This window comes from Plecotus auritus (assembly GCF_963455305.1).
Source record: "Plecotus auritus genome assembly, chromosome: 4".
Taxonomy (NCBI): Eukaryota; Metazoa; Chordata; class Mammalia; order Chiroptera; family Vespertilionidae; genus Plecotus; species Plecotus auritus.
This window is the reverse complement of record NC_137775.1, coordinates 57,385,014-57,401,314: the sequence shown is the minus strand read 5'-3', so window position 1 is coordinate 57,401,314 and position 16,301 is coordinate 57,385,014. Positions and strand designations below refer to the sequence as shown.

At 43.4% G+C, this 16,301-nt stretch overlaps 1 protein-coding gene across 1 annotated transcript in view; it reads left to right on the top strand.

The window, feature by feature from the left end:
• Positions 1-3,377: 3,377 nt before the first annotated feature.
• ZNF292 (zinc finger protein 292) overlaps positions 3,378-16,301 on the top strand; it is an 85,820-nt gene continuing 72,896 nt past the window's right edge. Inside the window, exons 1-2 of the mRNA XM_080666750.1 lie at positions 3,378-3,495; positions 3,979-4,175. Coding sequence (XP_080522876.1) covers positions 3,492-3,495; positions 3,979-4,175 — 201 coding nt within the window. The 5' untranslated portion in view covers positions 3,378-3,491. The remainder of the gene's footprint in view (positions 3,496-3,978; positions 4,176-16,301) is intronic.

Below are 16,301 nucleotides of genomic sequence, written 5' to 3'. Positions count from 1 at the left end.
TCAATTCTGTGTTATAGCACCTGTCTCATGTTTTCAACATTTTGTTTCCACTTCGCTGTTCCTCTCAAGGAAAAATGTGTTCCTTGGATATGTGTGGCATTTTAAACCGATTCCACTAGATCTTTAACCCGTGTTCCCTATTTCTGTCAGTGAGCATAGCACTGCTTTCCAGACTCTGAAGAGGACTTTCTACTGGACCAAGCCCCAGACAGACTCCAGCCCTCGCTTCTGGGATCTAAGAGGCGGCCAGTATGGGGCCGGACGCCCGGCCCTTTGGAAGTGAGCAGATTGAGTCTTCGAGCCCCGCAGCAGTGCCCGCGCCCCGACCTCCGCGGGACAGACTCCAGCATGCCCGCGCCTTGGTTTCAGAGGCCCCGAGCCCCACCGCGACCTGGAGAGGTTCCAACATCTTTCGGCCTGGAGGCCCCGGGCAACCGCTGCACAGGGGCCAGGAATCACAGCAGTTCTGCGGGCTTGACTTGCAGCTCTGGGTGGAAAAGCCGCGGCTGCAAATGCCGAGGTTGAGGCTGCTGAGTGCCGGCGGCCCGGGACCGACGATTCTGAGCACCCATGCGGCTGCTGGGCGAGCGCGCACCGAACCACGGCCCCGGGAGCCCAGTCTGGCCTCGGGCAAGTGGGGATTCGCAGACAGGGTCAGCGGAGCAGAACGGAGCCAGCTTTTAGCCTGGTTCCAGTCCTGCGGACCTTCTCGGTCGCCAGGGCCCACCCAGGGAGAGAGCTGGGGGAAGATAAACAGCAGATCCAGGGCGCTGCGCGCTCTCCGCCACCTCCTGGCCTTGCGCTGGCTCCCCGCGCGCAGGGCCCGGGCCGGGCTGTGGGGTTTCTCTGGACCGGGGCTCAGAAGGACCTGCTGGGCCTTAGTCCTGAGAGATCCGTCATCTGCAAACGCAGCTCTGGTTGCATCCCAGGCTCTGTTAGCAGGCACAAATCAGCTACGTTCCTGCCCCTAGGCCCTGCTATTTCAAGAATTCAAGGGAAAAAATGTGCAACGGTGCGGTACGGGTCCGTGCAGCGCAGAGAACTCGTGAAGCAAGGAGGCGCGCGCTCGGCCTGCATGCAGACACATTTGTCCCCTCTGGGTCTCCCCAGCTTTAGTGATCGTGGGGGGTGGAGTAAAGGTTTGTTTCTCTCTCCCAGTTACTCTGAAATCAACTCTCTTTAGAGCGAAGGTCCATATGGTTACATCTCGCCTGTAGCAATCACAATGTGTCCGAAATGGGCACCAGCACTAGCTGCACAGTTTCTTCGAGACGCGGAGTCTCTTGGCCCTGGAGTTTATTCTTGTTTTCTCGATGGAATGGGCCTTCGAAATCCCCCAGGAACTTCTCAGTAAGTACATATATAATGATTCCCCTTAAGTGACAGCTTGGGACTTAGGTACAATAAGTCATGTGTACTTGTTGATACATCTTTTCTATGAATAAGAATGATATTTTTGAGATCTCTGAGGCAAAGTCGATCTGACAAGGGATAGTATACCCAATCCTTATCATTTAACTAAAAACCTGCACTTCTATAGAGATTTGGTGGACATTGTAGTCAGCACCTTAGACTACATTGATGTTCTGCGTTGAATCTACATGCATTTTCATAATACAATACTTATATTGCATATATTACCATTGCAGGTCACTCTTCCACAAAACTGTACATTACCTTAAGGAAGGGATAGTTTTTCCTCACCTTTGATTTTCCCACCAAGTAATGCCTACACCTAAGTACTCAATAAATAATTATTAATTACACAACTCACTCTTAGTTATTAAATTTCTACATTCTGAAACAGAGGAATGAAGGAATGGGAAGATAGGCCTTAAAGATACCAAATACAAGTGAAGGACTTAATAATCCATGCTGAGTGGCACTTGCAAGACAGTAATGGTGCTCAGAAACAATTTGCTAATCAAACCTCCTTGGTTTTAGGACTATCATGAGCAGGAGGTGGGAGTGACCTACATTCTCAGGCAATTTAAAAAAAAATATTTGGATATATTTTCCTTTCTTTTCTCTCTTCCTTTCTTGCTATAAACTAGGTGTGTAAGCCATAATGCTTGAAGTGAAAATGTACTTTGCCTACCTTTGATATCTTATCTGTCCTCGGATTTACTGGTACATTTGGCTAACCCCATATTCTCACTTTTTATATTTTCAATGGCATCATAACATAAGTTGGAGAAACCTGATTTGAATATCTAAAATACTTACCTTGGGAAAGTGAGCTGCAAATATTAAAATCTATTAGCTACCTTAATTGTTGCTTTTTCAGTTCTCAGTGATACTTTATATCCTTGTACCTTAGTCTTTGAATGTACTCCCCAGCTTCTTCCCTGTGAAGAACCTGTCTTGTTAATATGTGAAGAACCTGTTAACATGTGAAGAACCTGTCTTGTTAATATGTATCAGCACACATGCTATACTAATATTTTAGCTGATACTGTCTTTCAAAAGGGTTCAGTTGTGCCCACTCACCTTACATAAAGGCACTTCAAAAACATCACCACTGATGCATTACAAAACATTTATTCTGGACAACATACTATTAGAACACTTTCTAATAATGATAGAAATCTCTTGGAGGAGGATGCTGCACACAATAGGAATTCTTTTTATTTTAAATGCTTGTACTAGAAATATATACTTCACTTGGAATATGATAATGAAAATACTAGTTGCCTCATCAATGCCATTGTTTCTGAATTTCTGTAGACCAGTTGTGAGAAAGATAAGCCTCTTGTCTTATTTTCTGCTACTAACAAAATAGTTTTTTTTATGCTGAACTTTAGGGTTAACCACTTGAATTTTGGTAGTACCTCTTCTACTGTTTGTTCAAGTGCCAAGTATTCATTCTTTCCAGATTGTAAGTAAAATATGATTCCGAATGCTATCTCTGTTTGCAGCACCAGAAAAAAATGCTGTTGAATTTCTAATTCTCGATAACCACGTTCTTTTATTTTAGCATCAACTTATCCTCCTTGTTGAGATTTTTAATGGAGTCCTTAGTGCTTCCCCCCCCCCCCCCCTTGACCTACTTTCTTTTTAGGTCCTTGCATATATAGCGTGTTTTCAGTGATGGTGATTTCTGTAGTGTGTAGGAGAAAAGAATCTTAAATCACAGTGAAACACATCAGTTAGCTATCGCTTATTCTAGAAATACTTTGGTGGCTTAAAAATCATCTTGTTACAGTGCCCACACTTTCATCGTCTGAAATCTTTCAAGCCATGATTTTCATGAATTTGCCCCGTTCTCCCGGTGAGGATTTGAACTTCATTCTGTTCTGGTCCAATTGTTATTTTTCTCTGCTGCCTCCGCCTCCCAGAGATTGTTTTTCCGGGGGAGAGGCGTTCCAGGGGCTGAAGAGGAGAGTGGAGAGAGAGCTGGTGCCTCAGGCACTCGATCCCTCCTCCCGAACCTGGTGAGAAGTCTATTTTGACATTTCACAGTCTCGCTTTGGCTCTCACGCTTGAGGTCCATGGGTAGGTTTTACCTTCTCTCTCCTCCTGCCTCTGGCCTGCCTACAGGCCACCCGCAGACGCTGCCCTTGCCCCAGCCCACTCAGAGCTCTCCCACACCCGTCCTCCTGGGGAACGGGGGCACACCTCCGTAGAAGACTCCGGGGACTGGGAAAGCCAAGCCGGGATCTGGACGCCCTAGGGCAGCCCCTCCCCAGGATTTTCCCTTGGTCCAGTCGCCCACGTGACCGAGAAAGCGCCAGAACCGGTCCGCCCTTTCGGCCGCTGCTGCCCACTTCCCGCCGGGGGGAAGTAAACCGTGGTTTTTCCGCACCGCCCCCACCTTGCCCTCCTCCTCTCCCCTTCCCTTCACCCCCCAACTCCCTCGCACCATTCTCTCCGCCCCGCCATCCTCCCCACCGGGCCCTTTGTACGTGCTCGGCGGCGTGCGAGCGCGCCCGGCACGTGACCCCTCCGAACGTGGCATTGTGTTATCACGTGACCCAGGTGCGTACGCGACGGAGCGGGGTGTGAAGATGGCGGACGAGGAGGCCGAGCAGGAGAGGCTGAGTCGCGGCGGAGGCGGCTGCGTCGCGGAGCTGCAGCGCCTGGGCGAGCGGCTCCAGGAACTGGAGCGAGAGCTGAGAGAGAGCCGGGCGCCGGCCGTGGAGGCGGCCACGGAGTACTGTCAGCAGCTGTGCCAGGTGAGAGCGCCTGGGGTCCCCTCCCCCTTTCCCCAGCTAGAAGGGGAAGAGGGCGAGCGAGCGCCTAGTGGCCGAGCGGTGGTCGTCCCTGCCCTGGCGTCTCCGGAGCCGCCGCCCGGCGGGAGCTGGGAGTACGAGGAAGGAGCCTTTGTGTGGCTGCCGTTGTGGCGGCTGCTGTCGGCAGCTCCCGGCTGGGGGAAGGGAGTTGTGGTCTGGGCGGAAAATCCCCCCTCCCCTTCCCTTTCCCGAACTCGGGCTGCGCGGTCCCCGAGGCCGAGGAGATGTAGACGGTGAGAAGGGGAGCCCTCTCCGCCGCAGGGAGAGGGAAAGGGGCGATTGGAGGCCCGGTCCCCTTCTCCCACCTCCTCTTATTGTGCACTGGGATTACCGCGCCCCCCGCCACTGCGCGTCTCTGTTCCACTCCGACGGGCCTCCGCCCCCTCTGGTTTGATTCCTTTGCTCCCCTGCTTTCATCCGTCCCGCCCCCGGCCCTGTCCTCGCAGTCTGCGGGCCTTTGTTGTTCGAGTTTCGCCTTGGGACTGAAGGGGCCTTTGTTGATGGTCGGAGAAGCAGTCCCTGCCGACCCCTTCTGGCTGAGCCAGAGGTTGGGGTGGGGGTGCGCAGCTTGCCCCTTTCTGCCTTTGCTTGCTTGGTGCACCGCTTCCATAGTAAAGGTTGCTTTTTTCGGTCGAGAGGAGCTGACTCTGTCTGTGTATCCTAAGCTCGAATGTCCCCGTGGGGCCGCTTTTCTAGAGTCGCTTCTCTTTTGCTTTCACCCTTCTAGGAGTGCAGTTGCCTGTCCCCACCCCCCACCCCCTCACCCCCCATTACTTGGAGCCTTCCCTCTTTGGCCTCCCGGTGAAACCGAGAGGATTGAGGTTCTGTGGACCTGTGCTCTTGTCAGTTCCAGACCTTCCCTTCTCTTGCATAAGGACACTGCTTTCCAGTAATTGCGTTCTAGCCAGGATTTAGAATGTTAATAACACTTTGAGAGAAATCGGAGGTTTGGGGTCTACATTTGGACTTGATTACAAAACCTCTAGTTATGTCTGAAATTTCAAGGAGCTACTGCTGGCTGTGGTGAAGATTTTCGTTAGATTGTCTTCTTGGGGAGGAAAAAGACAATTTGTACAGGTCACATTTAGAGTTGGGTTGTGAATGTATCATGGAGAAGTTGTTTTGGAACGATACTGAATTCAAGGTGGAACAATGACCCTTTTTCCATTTCAGAATAGATTACATTTTCACTCAATTCCTAGCCTCTAAGTTCTGAAATCTTTTCTTTATCATTTATAAGATCAGGGATACTTGATACCATACAAAAAAAATTCTCCATTGCTGTATGTACATTATTGTCACTAATTATTTGGTGGTTGTTAATTATCTTAAAATTTGTGAGATCAGCCCTAGCCGGTTTGGCTCAGTGGATAGAGCATCCACCTGCGGACTAAAGGGTCCCAGGTTCGATTCCGGTCAAGGGCACATGCCCAAGTTGCAGGCTTGATCCCCAGTGAGGAGCGTGCAAGAGGCAGCCAATCAATGATTCTCATCATTGATATCTCTCTCTCTCTCTCTCTCTCTCTCTCTCTCTCTCTCTCTCTCTCTCTCTCTTCCTTCCTCTCTGAAATTAATAAAAATATTTTTTTAAAAATTTTGTGAGATCAAGTGGTGATTTTCTAAGAGGATGTATAGGCCATGTGAAAGCTCCCTAAGATAACATAGGTCTGGTGAATATCTGGCAAAATTAGAGATTCTGTCATTCTTTTGATTCCTAGTTTGAAAGAATTGTTGGAATTTGCAAATTTCACTAACCTGGTAGTACCCACTCATTCTTAATTGGTCTTTCAGATATAAAGACTTAATTTAGATATAAAAATATACTTCAGTAAGATGCCCCAAAAAGGAAGTCTTTCATTTATAAGTTAGGTCAGCTTTTTAATCAGTGAAAAGTATTCAAGTCTCACTTTGCTGAAACATTTTTTTCAGGTGACAGTGTCCTGATGGGTTTTAGGCTAATTATAAATACTCTTTTTTAAAATATGTATGTGTGTGTGTGTGTGTGTGTGTGTGTGTGTGTATATGTGTGTGTGTGTGTGTATATATGTGTGTGTGTGTGTATATATATATATATATATTGATCTCAGAGAGGAAGGGGGAGAGAGAGAGACACACAAACATCAATGATGAGAGAGAACCATTGATCAGCTGCCTCCTGGGGATCACACCTGCAACCCAGGCATGTGCCCCAGCTGGGAATTGAACTGTGACTTCCACCACTGAGTCACGCTGGCCAGGCATAATTATTGTAAATGCTCTTGGCCAGCAATATTTATAAGTAGGGTTGATAATTCTGGGAAAATGGAATTTCATGCAAGTTGGACTTTTTTGAGGGTGTGCAATATCATAAAGTTATCACTTCTAAAACATTTTAAATGGTTAAAACATTTTTTATCAGTAAGAAAGTAATTTCCTGTATTAGTTTTAAGTTATTAGTCTTACAACACATAAATTGTTTTTATTGACCAGTGCTATATGAAACAGTAATAAAATAAATGCTGTTTGTGGATTTCAAAAATAATGAAAGATGTCATGCACTAAAATCCAACAATAATTTAAATGTATTTGAAAGTGATCTCCATTATTTGAATAGGTACAGTGTATCTGATGTTTGATCCCCTCTAGAACGTTTTCTGTAATTTTTTTTAAAATAACCTATTTGTTAGTGATCTTGTCAAGTAGAAGTAACTTGAAGTTTCTCTTCTTTAAAATTGGATTCTGGCCATTATTATTTAAATATATTTTTATTGATTTCAGAGAGAAAAGGAGAGGGAGAGAGAGATAGAAACATCAATGATGAGAGAGAATCATTGATCAGCTGCCTCCTGCACATCCCTTACTGGGGACTGAGACCGAAACCCAGGCATGTGCCCTTGACCAGAATTGAACTCGGACCTTTCAGTCCTCAGGCTGACGCTCTATTCACTGAGCCAAATGGGCTAGGGCCGTGGTCGGCAAACTGCGGCTCATGAGCCACATGCGGCTCTTTGGCCTCTTGAGTGTAGCTCTTCCACAAAATACCACGGCCTGGGCGAGTCTATTTTGAAGAAGTGGCGTTAGAAGAACTTTAAGTTTAAAAAATTTGGCTCTCAAAAGAAATTTCAATCGTTGTACTGCTGATACTTGGCTCTGTTGACTAATGAGTTTGCCGACCACTGGGCTAGGGCTAACCTTTTGATATGAATTGAGCAAAGCAGTGGTTAACAATTATAGAATTTATTGAAGCAATCTAAAAGCAGTGCTAGAAATACTAGGAGCTAGAAATTGTCTTTGTTACTAACCTTAAGATTATCATTTAATGTTTTTCTATCTAATATTTTCCTGTAAAACTGAGATATTCATAATACTTCAAGAAGGCAAAGATGAATGAATGTCAGAATTAGTGGGCTTTAAAGTTAACAGACTATAAGTGTTGATGCTTAGTGCTTGTGTAATCCTCATTTGTTGCATTTATTTGGAAATGAATTAGTTTACATTCTGAATTTTTACCTCAGCAAAAGGTGATTTTCTAGCGAATATAGTGAAACCTACAAAAATAGAAGTTGCTTACACTTTCTAATTTATTGATTTTTTTTCTTTTCTTTTTTGGTTAATCCTCACTTGAGGATATTTTTCTATTAATTTTAGAGACAGTAGAAGGGAGTCGGGAGACAGAGAAACATGTACGTGCCCCAGTTGGGGCCGGGGATTGAGCCTGCACCCAAGGTATGTGCCCTTGATCAGAATCGAATCCAGGACCCTTCAGTCCGAGGGTTGGTGCTCTATCCACTGAGCTACACTGGCTAGGGCAATTTTCTTTCTTATTGAATGAGGCAGGATAACATTTCTTGAATTGTAAAAAATAAAACAATGAAAGACATTAAATTTTTTCTTATTGTTTTGATCTTTATATTAGGTTGCTTCCTGAAAGCATGTCCCACTTATTTATATCAACATTAGAGGCCTGATGCACAAAATTTGTGCAAGGGACTTGGCCCTCGAAGCTGCAGCGGCTTGCCTTGGCTTCACCCGGAAGGATGTCCGGAAGGTTGTTAGGCTGTCCGGTCTAATTAGCATATTGTGCTTTTATTATTATAGATTTGCTTAAAGCTTAATTGGGAGGAGGGGAAGGTGGTAGAGGATGGGCATGTTTGAAGTGGCAATCAAAAAACCTTAAATTCCTTATATCTTTACAAGCTAGCTTTAATCTGGATAATGTAATTGACTTATTAGTTTTCTTAAAGTAATTTCTTAACTTGTTTCAGGATCGTTACTATATTTAAAAATTGATTGTAGTTGAAACTTATTGGACTACTTATTGGATTAGACTGGGCCAGTTTTCACTCACTCACTCAGTATTGTTACTGAGTACCTACACTCTGGGCCAGGCAAGCATGATCATGGTGTCCCTGGCTTCAAGGAGCCTACACTCCCCAAGGAAGGTAGACAAATGATAGTAAACTGTGATTTATGTCTTTTATTTCTTTTTTTAATACATTTTTTTTTTTATTGATTTCAGAGAGGAAGGGAGATAAATAGAAACATCAATGATGAGAGAATCATTGATTGGCTGCCTCCTGCACGCCCCCTACAGGGGGGGATCGAGCCCACAACCAGGGCATGTGCCCTTGGCCGGAATCAGGGGTGGGCAAACTTTTTGACTCGAGGGCCACAATGGGTTCTTAAACTGGACCAGAGGGCCGGAACAAAAGCATGGATGGAGTGTTTGTGTGAACTAATATAAATTCAAAGTAAAGAAGCGGAGGGGAGAGCAAGAGAACTGGATAGAACAGCCCGATCCAGCCCGCGGGCCGTAGTTTGCCCACGGCTGCTTAGTTCGAAGGCAGATGCTCTATCCATTGAGCCAAACCGGCTAGGGCAGTGTCTTCTATTTCTGAAGTAAGTGCAGTTTAGTACAGTGGATGGAAGGTTATTTTGGGGGGAAATTTAAACAGCATTCCAACAGAAGAATTGTTTTAAAATGATTTTAAAATAAATATTCATTTAAAAAGTTCAGCCATTGTATTAGTTGAAGAAAGATGTTTTGGAGAGGTATGATGTTTGTTGATAGTATTATATACTGGGCTGGGTGACTGGCTGATTAATACATGAGTTACGACTTTTACTGGTCGTTTATCTTCTGGTGGCTGATCGTTTTAAAAGGTTGAATTGCAGTTGTGGAAATGTATGTGTGTGTATCCCTAAACTTTTTATAGTTTAGTTTGTATTAGCAGTGCTTCACAACTGGGCATAGTACTTTCCCCCCTGTATTTCTTTCTTTGAGGGCATTTGCAAATATGTGAGGTCAGTTGTTTGGTCATTGCAATGACTGGGAGGTCATGGATGCTAAATTTTCTGAAGTGAACAGGACAGTTCCACTCCACTGAAATTTATCCCCTCCCTAAATACCCACAGTACCCTTTTGAGAAACACTGAACAGATTGAAAAAAATACATTAAGGTGTTTTTTTTAAATCACTATGCTCTTTTCATGTTAAGATAATATAGTTATATGAAGAAATGTAGTTAATCTGGAACAGGTCCAGGTAAACGCTCTTCAACCATATTTAAATTCACACTGAGCTTGCAAGGTCAAGAAAATTTCTACTTTCTTAGCAGGAATTACAAGCAATTACTAAAACATTCCACTTTTACTAGGTTAAAGAGGGTAGCATATTATTGTCCTGATTGATGCAGCGATTTGACCTTTTGATATAATTTAATTCTGTACTTTTAAAAAGCATTTAATGCAAGGACTAGGTTTAGATGTTAGCAGGGGATATAAGGTACAGGAGAAGCTAGTGGGATATAAAATAATGAGGAAAGATTTAAATATCACTTCAGGGTGATAGTTCAAGAAATGCCAAAAGGTTGTGTATCATTAACTAATAAATTTGCTTTATTTTCTTTTCTCTATTTTTAAAATTTAAAATGTAGTACATTGAAATGGCTTTTAAAAATTCAAACACCAGGAAAGGATATACAACAAAAACTTCATCTCCTTCCCACACTAGACTTCCAGTCACCTTCCACAAAGATAATTACCTAAGTTTTGTATGCATATTTCCAGAAATAGTTGCTGTTTTTTAAAAAAATTTAAAGCCCAGCTGTGGTAGCTCAGTGGTTGAGCGTCGACCTATGAACCAGGAGGTCACAGTTTGATTCTTGGTCAGGGCATATGCCCAGGTTGCGGGCTCTATTCCTGATCGTGCAAGAGGCAGACGATCAATAATTCTCTCTCATCATTGATGTTTCTCTCTCTTTCGCTTACTCCCTTCCTCTCTGAAATCAATAAAAATATATTTTAAAAAGTTAAAGATGAGGACGTACTAAACTCTGTATTTCGTTTTTCACCCCAAAATAGTGTCTTTGAGGTCATTCCATAGCTACCCATGTAAAATCTATGGCTTTCTGTTTTACATTGTATAATTCCAGTCTGCGCTTGTGTCTAATTAATTAGTTAATTATTGGTGAATATTTAGAGCAGGGGTGGGGAAAGTCTGGCCCTATAAGGCACTTGAAATCATTTCGTCTGGCCCTGCCAAGGCATTAGGGGTGAATTAATTAAATGTTTGACCAAATATAGCAGGCAAATTTTTAAGTTGATAGTTTTGTCTGAACCATGAATGATGATATAAATATCCAAATGGCCCTTGGCAGAAAAAAGGTTCCCCACCCCTGATTTAGAGGAATAATTTATGTGTAGTAATTTCAATAAAGAGTCCAAGGTAGGTAGTAAGCACTTTAGGTTGGGGTATCAGAACGCTTTACTGAGGAAGTATGATTTTTGCTAGACCTTAGTACAGCCGTGGGCAAACTATGGCCGGTGGGCCGGATCCGGCTGTTCTATCCGGTTCTCTTGCTCTCCCCTCCGCTCCTTTACTTTGAATTTATATTAGTTCACACAAACACTCCATCCATGCTTTTGTTCCGGCCCTCTGGTCCAGTTTAAGAACCCATTGTGGCCCTCGAGTCAAAAAGTTTGCCCACCCCTGCTTAGTACCATATTAACTATTCTTAGTGCCTTATTAGTATAAGAAACAAAAATCAAAACTATTAGGGAGCCACAGAGTATTTAAATTATGTAGTTAAAATATTTCTGTGTATATTTTTGTTTCATCTATTTGATACATGTTGATTCCTTTATTTGCATGTTTTGCTTAGCTTTACTTATAGTGGTAAGGATTTTGAAAATGCTTGAACATTTTCCCTAAAAAACTAGACATTTGTCTTTTGCATATTGGAGGATATCTTAAGTTAATTTATAGGACACTTCAAATCACAAGAAAAAGATGGCTTGCTTGTTAATTAGTGATAATTACTTTAGGTATTAAGGGAATAATAAGTCATTTAAATTTGAAAAGTTTAGATAATGCTCAGGGGAAATAATTTTCCAAGTGTTCATAATTAGTATGACTGCATGCTGGAGATAGTAAAATTCACATTTTACCAATTTTAGCAAAGGAAAACTTTTTGCCAAATTTTGCTTGCCTCTCCTCCTTGACACTTTTTTGGGTCTAAATTAAAATGGGGGAAGAGAAGATGTATTCTGCAATTTCTCTTCATAATATTTTATGTTACTGACCTGCAAAGCCATGGATTTTTTTTTTTTAATACATGTTATTAATACTATATGAAACTGCTGCTGTACTGATTTTCCTTGAGATTCTGTCAAGGTTGAAAAATTAACCATATTTTCTCCAATTCCCACACATAAATCTAGTTCTTAAAATTAACCAATCAGTATGTGAGTAGCCTCAAAGTTTGCTTTTCATTGATGTTTGTCACACACCTCATTTAACTTTTAACTATGTATTGTTTTCCAAGAGCCACTTGATTTATTGTTTCTCTTTTGGGTTTGAAAGTTGCAAAGTACATTTCAGTGGGTAAAAAAAAAAAAAAAAAAGATATCTTCACCCTTAACTTCACACGACAAAATTTTAATGGTCCTTATGTACATAAACTGTTTGGCCAAGAAGATTTGTTAAAATTCAATCAATTACATCTATCTATCTATCTATCTATCTATCTATTTATTTACTTTAACCAGATTTATTTTTATTTTTTTATTTTTCCAAAAATTACACCAAGGTAAAGTAGAGCCCCACCTGATGCAAATGTGTTGTTTAGGCATTAGCAGTACTGCCCTCATTAGACGTTAATTGGATAGTAGTGCAACCCCAAGAAAAGGATGGTTTTAATCAGATTCTTAAATTCCTCTTATGTAAGAGTACTAAGGGAGTTGTAGAGAATTAAGGAGTGGTCCCTTCTTTCAAAGAGTTTACAAAATCTGGTGCACATATTAATAGTTAAGCAACAGTATTAGGTAGTAAAGTATCTAGTAATAAATATAATAAGAGTGTAATGTAAGAGAACTATAACATTTTGAAATTAATTTAGCTAAAAATTGAGCAGGAAAGTGAAACACTTTACATTGGGTCTTGAATGAATTTGTATAACCAAAAAGTGGGAATGATGGGAATAAGCAGAGAAATGAAACAACTGTATCCCTAGCCAGTTGGTGCATTGGCCTGCAGACCAAAGGGTCCCGGGTTCAATTCCGGTCAAGGGCACATACCTTGGTTGCAGGCTCCTCCCCAACCTGGGCTCTGGTCAGGGCATATTCGGGAGACAACCAATCAATGTTTCTCTCACGTCGATGTTTCTCTCTCTTCTACCCTCCCTAAAAATCAATGGAAAAATATACTCGAATGAGGATTAACAACAACAACAAAAAAGAAAGAAATGAAACTACTATTCAAACTGGCATCTTGCAGAAAAATGTCAGGGCTCAGGATGAAAAATTACATAGAAAAATCAGACAAAGGGTTAAGGATCCAAACCAAGGACTTTTAATTAATCTTGTAAGTGTAAAGAATATGTGGTTACATTGCCTAAAGACTCACCCTTACAAATTTGGGATCTATATAATAAAAGCCTAAGCGACCGTTACAGCAGAACGACCAGAACGACTGGTTGGTAAAAAAAAAAAAAAAAAAGGTATCTTCACCCTTAACTTCACATGACAAAATTTTAATGGTCCTTATGTACATACACTTTTTGGCCAAGAAGATTTGTTAAAATTCAATCAATTACATTTATTTATTTATTTATTTACTTACTTACTTACTTACTTACTTACTTACTTTAACCAGAACTGCTCCCTAGTGGTCAGTGCACTCCCACAGTGCACTCCTGCAGGTGGTCAGAAGCTGGGCTCATGGCTGGCGAGCGCAGCTGCCACGTGGGAGCCTTTTCTGACTCCACATCAGCGGGCTGGGATGAGTGTAAGTGGCGAGGCACCTGGCCCCAATTCAGGCTCTTCCCTGGCCACCTGCCACTTGGTGCACAGCTACATCCCCCAAGGGGTCCCAGACTATGAGAGGGCACAGGCTGGGCTGAGGGACACACCCCCCCCCTCCCTCCAGTGCATGAATTTTGTGCACCAGGCCTCTAGTCTATATATATATATAAAAGCCTAAGTGACCATTCAACCATTCGACCAGTCACTATGATGCACACTGACCACCAGGGGGCAGATGCTCAATGCAGGAGCTTCCCCCTGGTGGTCAGTGCACTCCCACAGTGGGAGCACCGCTCAGCTGACTGATGGGCACTAGATGTCAGCTCATGGCTGGCGAACGCAGCTGCAGGGGTGTGAGCCTCTCTCACAGACACTACCCTGCATGCCCCTCCCCCATCCAGACTGGGATCGGGACTGACTGGGCGTGAGCCCACGGTTGCTTCTTGGTCATGGGCGCGCCAGTATCACCCTAGGACAGACGCACAGAGACCACAGTGGAGCGGCAGCAAGCCTACTGAGCAGTGGCGGCATGGCCCCTGGCCTGGACTCGGGCTCCTCCCCAGCCACCTGCCTCTTCACGCACTACATCCCTTGGGGAATGTTGAACTGCCGTTTTTGGCCCGATCGCCGCAGGCCACGCCAAGGGACCCCGGATTCATGCACCGGGCCTCTAGTATTGAAATAAAATTAAGTTCAGAATGTTAGAAGCTTTGCTTTGTTTGTTTTGAAGTAGCTTGTATCCATTATTGCCATGTAACACACTATCCCAAAACTTAATGGCTTTAAAAGAATGAATGTTTTTACTACTATTCTCAAGTCTTTGGTTCTGTTAGGTGGTTCTGCAGTTAGCTGGTAGGTTTTTGGGTGGGGCTCAGTGGTCCCAGATGGTCTAGCTCCGCGGTCACCAACCTTTCGGACCTCGAGGACCACCAGTGGGTGACCATTGGTCTAGCTCAGCCGTGGGCAAACTACGGCCCGCGGGCCAGATCCGGCCCATTCGGCTGTTCTGTCCGGCCCGTGGAGCCGAAAGAGCGGAGGGTTCTCTTGCTCTCCCCTCCGCTCCTTTACTTATAATTTATATTAGTTCACACAAACACTCCATCCATGCTTTTGTTCCGGCCCTCCGGTCCAGTTTAAGAACCCATTGTGGCCCTCGAGTCAAAAAGTTTGCCCACCCCTGGTCTAGCTCATATGTCTTACGGTTGTCCAGTGGGTTGGTAGAGGGGCATCAGTTGGGTCGGCTCATCTCTGCTCCACTCTTATCCTCTAGTAAGGTAGCCTGGATTTCTTTCCATACAGCAAGAAAGCAAGTTATAGGGCACAGCTGCTTTTCCAGGCTCTGCTTGTGTCCTCTTTGCCATTGTCCCATTGGCTATCAGGCGTCCTCAAACTACGGCCCGCGGGCCACATGCCGAGGACATTTATCCAGCACGCTGGGTGCCGCTGCCTGTCCTGCTTAGCAGCCGGCTCGTCCCGGGCCCGCAGTGCGCATAGGAATTTGTTCATAGTTTTTTTTTTAAACTATAGTCCGGCCCTCCAATGGTCTGAGGGACAGTGAACTGGCCCCCTGTTTAAAAAGTTTGAGGACCCCTGGGCTACATCAAGTGGTCAAACCCATCCTCTTTGTGGGTACAGGGAGATGTGATTCTTTAGGGACCATTGATTTTTTTAAGAGAGTGGAAGGGAGAGGGAGAGACACACAGAGAGAAACATTGATGTGAGAGAGACACATTGATTGGTTGCCACCTGCATGTGCCCTGACTGGGCCAGGATTGAGCCAGCAACTGAGGTACAGGGCGACGCTCTAACCACTGGGAAAACCGGCTATGGTAATGTTATTTTCAAAGTAATGACAATAGATGACTTGAAAATTATAGGATTATTAATCTTTAAAACAGTGGTTCTCAACATTTTTAATGCCGCGACCCTTTAGTACAGTTTCGTGTTGTGGTGACCCCCCAGCCATAAAATTATTTTCGTTGCTACTTCATAACTATAATTTTGCTACTGTTATGAATCGTAATGTAAATATATGTGTTTTCCGATGGTCTTAGGCGACCCTGCTAGCGGTTCTCAACCTGTGGGTCTTATGAATCGTAATGTGAATATGTGTGTTTTCCGATGGTCTTAGGCGACCCTGCTAGCGGTTCTCAACCTGTGGGTTTTATGAATCGTAATGTGAATATGTGTGTTTTCCGATGGTCTTAGGCGACCCACAGGTTGAGAACCGCTAGCAGGGTCGCCTAAGACTATCGGAAAACACAGATATTCACATTACGATTCATAACAGTAGCAAAATTACAGTTATGAAGTTGCAACGAAAATAATTTTATGGCTGGGGGTCACCACAACACGAGAAACTGTATTAAAGGGTCGCGGCATTAAAAAGGTTGAGAACCACTGCTTTAAAATTATTCTAGGGTATTATCATCAAACGTGTTTCTAAAGTAGTCTCTTAAGTGTAAATGAAAATGTCACTTTATACTACAACAATCATTTTAAATAACTATGTCTTTGATCAGTTCTTATAACAACAACAAAGGGTTTATATCATCTCCATTTCAAGGATAAAGCAACAAAGAAAAGTTATAAGGAGCATGCCGTGGGTTGCAGTAGACAATTTTGTTAAAATTAAAACCAGCGTAAGAATCCCAAGCCTTTAATTCACAGTATCTAATGAGCTGTCAAGCAAAGTATATATGAAAGAATCTAGAGAGTAGGTTTTTCCATCAAGTAAAACAAGATCTATGAAAGATTTTTGGGGGTAGGGCGAGTCAAACACAAACA